Source organism: Sprattus sprattus (genome assembly GCF_963457725.1).
Source record: "Sprattus sprattus genome assembly, chromosome: 2".
In the NCBI taxonomy this organism is placed as follows: domain Eukaryota; kingdom Metazoa; phylum Chordata; class Actinopteri; order Clupeiformes; family Clupeidae; genus Sprattus; species Sprattus sprattus.
The window spans coordinates 67,593,155-67,603,046 of NC_137921.1; the positions used below are offsets into that span (position 1 = coordinate 67,593,155).

At 43.1% G+C, this 9,892-nt stretch overlaps 1 protein-coding gene across 1 annotated transcript; it reads right to left on the reverse strand.

Moving 5' to 3' along the window:
- Positions 1-7,230: 7,230 nt before the first annotated feature.
- On the reverse strand, positions 7,231-9,354 carry six6b (SIX homeobox 6b; the record flags this gene model as incomplete). Its single annotated transcript, XM_080832887.1, has 2 exons — positions 7,231-7,396; positions 8,783-9,354. 2 exons carry the CDS (start codon positions 9,352-9,354, stop codon positions 7,231-7,233), a joined length of 738 nt encoding a protein of 245 aa, XP_080689013.1.
- Positions 9,355-9,892: the final 538 nt, after the last annotated feature.

Consider the following 9,892-nt stretch of genomic DNA (forward strand, 5'->3'; position numbering starts at 1 on the left):
TTCACTGCTCTGTCAATTAAAGGCATAAAAAGCCCAAAAACAAATCTTAAAAAAATAAAAAATAAATAAAAAAGTCACTCTTCTACTTACTGGTTCTCTTCGCTCACCTCACTCGCTTCCAGGTCGGCCTGGTGCACACAATGGCTTGAGCTCCGGGACCATAAAACGTGCTCCACTCACTCAGGCTGGTCTATGGCTGCTGTAAGATTCTTTCTATATTTAGGCTACTACACTTAATCACAAAAGGTGGTCTAGTTGGTTGTAGAATGAGGTCTCGAAGACATCTTATGAACACTGGAGCTGTTTCTCAGTGAGAACCATATGGTGTGGTACACTTATGGTAACCTATTAACCTTACAGTAATTCGGGGCCTCCATATTCTCTTTGGAGCGCCTGGTACGGCTGGTAACGTACAGTTAAGATCAGCACAGAAAACACTGGAATCTAACACTGCTGCCAGAGATCAGGAGACCCTAAGGCCAATGGGCTCCTGCAGCCACTCTTGCTGCAAGCCCCGAACATGAGCCTCTTGTTGTCTGTCAGTGAAGGAGGGGTAGCCACTGCAAGCATACAGGCGTAAGTTGGCAGCGTAAGCGTCCAGGTCCTCTCTGTCACTCTGGCGGTGGGAGGCCAGCTAGTCACGGGGGAACACCTTCTGGCAGAAGTGATGCTGGAGCACCCCCCTATTGGCTGGCCATCTTGCCTGCTCTTCTGGTTGCAGGTCTACGAATGCTTGTAGCGCCTTGCCCTTTAAAGCAACAGCAACCTGGACCCCTGTCTCTTCAGCCCAACCAGCCAATGAGGCTTGCTGTCAGCTGAACTTGAATGAGGTAGATCTCAGGCGGTTCTTCTCCTGTGTAGCGTGGCAGCTATGTGGTGCTCCCGGCACGGCGCCTCTGCAGTTGCAGTGGTGGTTCTCGGCTGGCCGGCAGTCGAAGCGGCAGCAGATCCCAGGGGTCATCCAGGGTGGGGAACCTCATCCTGGTGCAGCTCTCCGGTAAGGACAATCGTTGAAGGTTCCATTCTATTTAATTTATTTCATTTAATTTAGTCATTTAGCAGACGCTTTTATCCAAAGCGACTTACAAGGATGTTTACACATTTTACATTTTTAAACTGATGGCACACTGCGCATCAGGAGCAATTAGGGGTTCAGTGTCTTGCTCAAGAACACTTCGACAGGGAATCGAAATAGCAACATCCTGATTACTAAACGACTTCTCTACCTCATGTACCACTGCAGCCCCATTCCGCTTCTGAAGGCCTCTCTTTGACATCTTGCCATTTATTAAATCATACACAAGCATTCAGAGGACTGACTATTACACACCCAATAATACTAATGGTCACACTCTTGCACGCTACAGTGTTTGAGTGACAGCGAGATGAATAACTCTGGGGACACTGAGCCGCTCCACCACTAGTGGCCGCTGTCTTCATTTAGAGCCGATGTCTGACCTCACACACCTGTTTTAGAAGAGAGCGGTGTAAAGGGAATGTTCGTGGCAGGCTAGCAAGCAACACCTGCACTGAAGACAACCTGGGTACCACTTGGCCCGGAAAAAGATAGTGGATTAAAGGTAGCCAGGAAAGGGAACTGTAGGTAGACGTCAGCGGGTGTAAGTTTACCCTGGAATACTTAAAGGCACCCAGTGCAACTTTATAGGCTTGAGACTCGAAAAATAAACATTCAATTTCTAGTCTTTTTGACACGTAGTAAGTTTCAATAACTCCATACCATTACATATCGACATTAAAGGAGCAAAGATGAGACGTCGTTGTGTGGTGAGAACTGATAGAAAATTGTAAACAACAACAATCGCCGGTGGGGAGAGGCCATTTTTCCATTGACTGGAATTCTGCTTTATTTATTGGTGGCACCAATAAATAAAGGGCTACGCTCTTGCGGCTAGTTTTAGCGCTCTTTTTAACGCCCAAAGTATCAAATAATAATGCAAATGTGCTAATATGGTGAAGTAAATGTCAATATCATGAAGATTGTCTTATCCAGAATATTTCCATTTTGACGCCCTAATGTTGCACTGGGTGCCTTTAATGCTGTTCATGAGGCTTGGCCTCCTCACATATAAGGAAGTCCGCTTTTATCTTTCTACCTAATGTGCTTCTTTTGTGTTCATGTCAGTATCCTTTGTAATATGTTACTGTAGTCGCGAGTGCCTTCAGTGCAGTCTTAGGAGATGCCAGTTTGAGTGTGGTGATCAATAGTTTTTTTCCTGACTGTATTTATGGGATGTGCAGAGCCAGAATGACACATTGATCCCATATGGATTTTCTGTTAATATTGTAGGCTAGCTCACCTGTGTTTGGCTTATTCGCCTGTCATCTCAGTGTTTGTGGAGGGGGAACTGTGTGCTACTTGCTGCTCAAAAATTAAATAGTTGTTTTAATAAAGGAGCTCTGTTGCCTAATATCGGCTAGTTGTGTGTGCATTGAGTACTATCCCGGAACAGATCATCAAGGTTTATTATAGTATGGCACAGTGGCGTAACTTAGTTACGACGGGGCCCAGGTTCAGGCTATTATGGCGGGCCAGTGCCGTTAGGCAGTGGTTCCCAAAATATTTACAGTCCCGTACCCCATGTATGTAACCGCCGCCACGCCCCCTCCCCCTGCGCAGATATTTTTCTTGGGCACGAAAAAACCCCGCCTACGGACCCCCAAGACCCACGGGCTCAGGTACAGCCGCACATGCTGCACCCCCTATAGTTACGCCACCGGTATGGCAATTAGACCTGAATTTGGTGCACTTTTCTGTATAGTGCTGAAATGAATATTGATGCTGGCTTTTTACCCAAGGGCATGTCATGGGGCTGTGTTCATATTCTCATAACGTGAGACACATTTCAATAAATCTTCCTCTGTATTGCGAATTGTCTGTGAACTAAAAGACTACCTTAAACAGTACAAAATAAAGGTCAAAGGTGACCACAACAGAATAAATAAATAATACAGGGATGAAGAATTGAAACAAAATAGCAATATTATATTATTCCACCTCACAGACACACGATTCCGTACGACGATGCTGTAACTAACAGAATCTATCACCTTCCTTTGTTGGTGTTCTTACCCAGTACTAATGTTTGTCATCAGAGGGCGCTGCGTGCGCATCTTAACGAGTTGGTATTCTGTGTAAGTGCAGTGTTTTGGATTTGGAATTAGCACATTAACACATCTCTAGCGGAAACAGAAACTGTATATACTAGGCGACCCCAATTCGGTGTTTATGCTAGTGTGGTAATATGCAGGTCGGGTGCAAGTCTAGGCCCTTTTAATCAGCAGAGACAAGCAATGTGCTTATTTTTGTCATCAGAGAAACGGTTCATTGCATATGGACAAGGTCGACTAACCCACGAAACTCTAACGCATATTTCCTCAAGGAATTCAGCTTCATAATTTTCCATTTCACAGTGGATTAACTATAAAGGCCTGTAAAATATCAATAAAAACACACGTAACCGTGGCTCCTCTATATATATGGGTTTCAAAATGCCAGGCAAATCCGTTGGAGATTGAAATGCTATATAAGCAGGTAAAAGCTAAGCCACCAATGGCAAAATGTGATTGGGGGTTTATTGTAACTTCAGGACATGAAGGGTATTTTGGAATAAGGCAATTACAGTATAGAGAAATGATTTCATCAAGCGAGCAACACATTTGGCGTTTGTTAGCAACCTATGTAGTAAATGACGAGGTGAATAGTAGAAGTATAGCTTAAAGTTTTTATCCATTTTTTTTTTTTAATTCTTGCGCCATTAACTGTTTATTGTACTTTGGTGTGTGCAAAACTCGGATAATCTCTGACTGTCTTGAATGACTTTGAAATCCTGAAATGAGAAAATACTTATAGTCCAGTAGCCTATAGGGGAGATCAGGTGTAACACTTTCTGCTATTTTGTACTTTTTGTCAAAAACCGGCACAGGTGACAACTTTCATCTCTATATTTACTTCACTAATTCAAGCGCATGTGCCTTCCTTTTTGTTCATTTTTTATCCTATTGCAGTGAGTGTCTTGGGGGCAGTTGTAACAGTGGCCGAGGAATATTACAACATACCAGTTTGAAGGGGGAAAGTAACAACCATGCATGTCTAACCAAAACAGTGGTGGATAAGTGTTTCTCTATAAGGAACAATCTTTACAGCGTTTGTTTTCAAAATGCCAGAGATATAGTCGCTTTCAAACCAAGTGTGTCACATTTTCGCAAAAATGACTTGCCTATTCACGTCTTTCCGTTGTACCCAGCCAATAACTGCAATATACCACATTGTATGCGGCTAATAATTACACTAGCATCTAGTTTGGAAATCACTGAAAATCACGTGTGTTCAGGGGAAAACGCAACAATTGTGGAGTCAAAATCTTTTGAAAGATTTAAAAGTTACATATCTGCCCCACAAAACAAATTCTGTCTAACATTTGACACACAAACTGAAATTTTGAACGTAGCATGCTGATGTCATCACACATGTTGTCTGTGAGTTTCACCGCATTATAGTAAACATGCTGAGAAATTAAGCAAGTTACAACTGTCCCCGTGTAGCAACGCACAGCCTGATTTACCGGGTTTCATTGCCCTAACCAATGTTACCATCGTTGAATTAAAAAACATTTCTGAATTAATAACAACGATAACAATTTCTGAAAAAAGGCTATAATCTGAGATATATTGATCCCCCATTTCAGACGAGTGCGGTCATAACAGCACAGGCATTTTTCTGCTCAAGACACAACTTGATTTGATGGCGCATAGCAAAGAGCTTGACAGAGGTTAAGAGGTTCGGTCAGCAAGTAACAGACAAGGTTCATTGTACTGAAGCACCGCTCCAATGACAACATGGTCTGTGAGGCCCATTGGGTGGTCACACTTACTTGACTAACTATTTTTCAATTAGAATCGATCACCCACATCATAATAATGACATAATAATAATGACAATAATACAAAATAACACTAATAATAACACTAATAATAATAATAATATAACAATTGTAATAATAGTAATAATTGCAAGGGGGCGGTTTGCCCGTGGGACGCTGACACGAACAGGCTGTTACACAATTAAAGAAGAAAAAACATCTTTCGCCCCCGTCACAAAACTTTAGGGGGGCATGCTTTTGTTCTTTCTGAACTCAAGGCACCATCATTACCGCTGATTACCGCTGAACAGTTTGACGACCGTATTGACTGCCAGAAACGTTCCTTTCACCTATTCTCGCCGCTTTTGTCCGTGCACAAACTGAATGAGGCGCTTTTCTTCCACCACTTCCCCTCCTCCCTTTTTCATGCGGTGACAATTAGTTTGCTACTCGGACTTGTTCTTAGTTGAAAGAGCATAAATGTACAGCGTGCCCTCCGTTCACAGAACGAGTGAACTCACAAGAGCCACTCATGGCGCACCGTGATTTGTGTAAATTCTGAAATTACTTTGCCTATCACGGTCATCACACGCTTAAGCAGGGGTAATTACTGCAGCATGGGAGAAAATAGGCTGTGAGTGAAACGACAAAATCTCGAGATTACTATGCATTCATTAATCCGTGAAGTAAACGGTAACAGTCCATAGCCCATAGAGTAGGCTAGGCCTAGGCTAGTAGCGGTGACGGACAGAAAGAGAACTCACATTTTTTCACATCAGTATATGATTCAGAACTCAAGCATTCTATTACAATTCCATTAAAATGTTGTAAAATTAAATAACAAGTAAAAATTCTAACAAACAGAGGGTAAATCAAGACGGTGGGAATAATACGTCGCATTTTTCTAATTGCCAATTAGCGATGCTGATGGGTTTGAAAAGGTGACTTTCTTTGTACATGTTCTGATTCATCCCGTTTACTCAGAAGGCCTACATGCAACTACTGCCAGCGTATTAGCGTGCATTGGCCTGCATTATATTCCAAATATCATAACGGCATTACAGCATAGATGGTCATCCCCGAATAACTTTAACCGCCCTGTTGCTAAGTAGACCTATAGCATCGGCGGCTTCGTGAAGTTTATGCGATTTCGAGTGCCTGTCGAAGGCTGCCTAGGCGCAAGTCCACGGCGCCCCGTCCTTTAGTTGACCTTCCACTGTCAGGGAGCATTACAAGACGCAGAGATAATCACATGGCACGGTTAACACGTCTGGACAAGCGGTAAGCTATCACGTTAAACAGGGGACGATAGCCGATTCACTTATGACGCCTTGGGGGTTTGGACCATACATTAATTGACCACGACCACAAGGGTGGCAGGGCAAAAGAGTTCAAGTGATTTCGACGTCGCAAAGATAGGTGTCTAACAACGTCCTCAAACTCTCTCATTCAAGTGGATCCGGTTAGGGCACAAGAACACTGCTCGAGGGGTCAAGAGTGGAGCTTAGCCATTCTTACGCATTCTATACTCACAACCTGACTCCAGACAATTTGCTGACAGGCGTGTTCACTATTTTGTATAAAACGTTTTTGGTTCAAAACGGCCATAAAAATAATGCAAGGAAGCTATCTGAAAATGATAATAATAACTTCTGTATTGTTTTGAACAACAATTTTTATTTGCTTTATGTCTTTTCATTCGTTGAAACATATGTCCTACTTGGCGCACATGCTCTAAAAATTCACCTTTTACACTGAAATGTACTTAATTTGAAATGATCGCGCAAATCAAAATTAGATTCTATAGTAGCAATGATTTTAATACATAGATGAACATACATTAGAAAAAAGTTGGGAGGTAAAATGTCACGGCATCGATATTCAACGCAAAGTTCCACCGAAAAAAAATATAATAATAAAAAAAAAAATAAAAAAAAGAGATGGTGGGCTTTTTAAGTACCCTGTCTTTTCTTTCCGCGTTCTCTTTTTTTCGGTGGGCACCGCTTTTCTCTAGGCATCAGGTAAATCAGGATTCTTGTATTTATATAAATGTCTTCTGTTCACATTATGTCAGTTCCGTCTTGGTTAAGCAAAAAAAAAAAAATGAAATGGAAAAAGAGGATAAATACATTTTAAAGACAGAGCATTCCAGTCGACCCCGGGCGGTTTGACAGCCTTCACATAATAATAATAATAATAATTATTGTAAAAAAAAAACACGGCCTCTGATTAAGGCAGGCACTGATGTGCTTGTTTGTCTTGTTGATTGTCTGTCTCGATTTCCCTCTTAAATGTGTTCATTTTCTCATCGTCTTCCCGACTCGCCCGCGGGGCAGCTCGTGGTGCGATGTCAGATGTCACATTCGCTGTCGCTCGAAGTGATGGAGATGGCCGACGCAGCAGCTTTGCTCGACAGGCTTGCTTCGGGGCTCGACGCGGTTCCGAGACGGTCCACTGCGCTGTCCTCTCCAGTCAGGGATCGAACCGAGCCGTTAGACATCACTTGTTGTTGTAACCTATTTCAGTGAAAAAAACGAAAAAGAGACAAAAAAAGCGAATCTATGAGCAAAATTACATAAATGACATTCTTATACACGAGGGGGGTGTAGGCTACAGTTTTGACCAAACACATTCCTATAGAAGGTTTAGAGTATTTAACAGGTAAACTTAGAAGCCAAAAATCATGAAGCCTATCACAGTAGGCTATTATATCACGCGAGTACCAAAGCTGCAGGGGCTTGGGGCTGAGTTGAACCTTTGGTGACATGCACCGGAAGAACAAGCGCTGTCAAAAAAGGAGCATCGCTTACTTCATGGGCCTCTCAGAAAGGATGGCCATGTCAAGGCTGCATTATTCTGTACGAATTACTACATAGGCTGTGTATCCCCATAAGATGCCGGTGAAACAGTGGCTACTCGATATGGCAAAATTAAGCCCATGTGAAACCAAGAACTTGAACTGAAATAATTGTACAATCTTTGAGGCCTGTGGACTACAATAAAGCCTCATAGCCTTCCCATTTGGGATAGAGGAAAATCTGCCAGCAGCAATACACTGAAAGACTGGACTGGTTCACAAATGGTTCACGAGGTTTTGAGCCGATTTTTGTCTTTTCCAAATATTACCATAGCCTGCAACCCACAAAATAAAACAAATGTTTACCCTCTCGATAGAATTACCTTAATCCAGTTGTAATCGGGCAAATCCAGAAACAGATTACAAAAGATTCGCAATGAAATGATAGCTATAGTCGTTTCATAATAATGGGCAACAAGGCAACAACTATTATTCTGTATGAACACATATAGGTTTCCCTGTAATTTAGGCTAGCCCACGGGCCTTTACAGTTCAACAAGATGTAGGCTAGCCCCTAGTCTACAGTATTGCCCATCGAGGTGACCGCTAAAGAAATATAGGCCTTGGTGAACGTTATGTAATTCAAATTTTATGATATTTATATCATAAAGCTTTCTCCTTTAATTTCAGTGTGTTAGCTGGATTGTAAGCTGCATCTATTTATTCGAACAGCCAATAGGCCCACTGTTAGGCGAGCATACAGTATAGCCTATAGCTTACGGGTTGTGAAAATAATATCCAGTCTTTTCTTGTAAAAAGGTATACAACAGCGAATTTAAGAATATTTGTAAATGTAATGTAGGCTATACATATCTTTGAATTCAACAGAAGAATGTATAAAGGGGGTAAATATCGAATTGTTGTGGCTGTTTCGCCCACCAGATTCCATCGTACTGAGAACTGAAACGATTATTTGACTACAGGATTTCAATTAAACCGAAAATGGCTAAGTGTTGTCCCAAACGACTTCAACAAATAAGGCATACAAAGGAACGAGACCACAGGTGCACACGCTTAAATGATGGAAACACTTTGGGATATTCACCTGTTTTTCGCAGCGGCGGCTCTATCCCTTTGTCTCCGGTTTTTAAACCAGTTTCCGACTTGGGTGGGAGTGAGTCCTGTAGCTTGTGCGAGCTCTCTCTTTTTGCTAGGGTTCGGGTAAGGGTCTTGGAGGTACCACTCTCTGAGCAAATGCCGGGTCCTTTCTTTGAAGCAATGAGTCTTTTGTTCGCCATCCCAAATTGTTTTGGGCAGTGGAAACTTCTTCCGTACTCTGTATTTGTCCACTGGTCCTAGCGGGCGGCCCCGGAGCTTCTCCGCCTCCTGGTAGTGCGACTCCAGCCAAAGCGCTTGCAGTTTGGAATGCGACTCTTTGGTGAACTTGTGGTTCTCCAGAATGTGGTAGAGCTCTCGGAAATTCCCAGTGTGAAAAGCCACGATGGCCCGAGCCCGCAAGACCGACTCATTGCGGTTAAGGACCTCGCAGGCACCAGGGGCGACCGGCAGCGACCAGAGGAACCGGCCGAGGCGTTCGATGTCCCCACTCTCCTCCAAAGTCTCGCATACCCCCGCAACCTGCTGGGGACTGAAATTTAAGATTGGCAATTGAAACATGAAGGCTTCTGTTTCCCCCCCTCGTAGTCCTTGCTACCTCTCTCTCTCATACACGCGCCCTCTCCTCCGTTTCCTCTCCGTCGCCTGATCCAGACAAAAAGGCAATTCCAAAGTCAACAGATCAACCGTTACACGACACACAGGAGAGGATGCCCCTCTGGCTGTCTACGGCAGCCTCGGTGGGCGAACTGGGTAGCTCTAGAATACGAAGGTGCAGCGCTAGACTCGAGATATTTTTGAGGGGGGAAAAAGACGTCCAGTCCTCTTCTGATTTTCTATTGGACTTGGCAGATTGGTTGCGTAGTTTCCAAGGACGCCTGTCAATCACTGTCAAGTGTGCCAATCACGCGGAAAGCAGCGCAAATATTTCAGCACCTCCCCACTCTCAACAGCGCCTGTTAAAATGTAAACATTTCCGACCTATTCGTTGTTGCCTTTAACCAATGTGATTAGCCATTCGTGCGTTTTTCTCGTTGTAAATAGTGTTGTTAATAACAATTTTCGCTTACAGAAGAAATAATCGATTTATCATACAAAA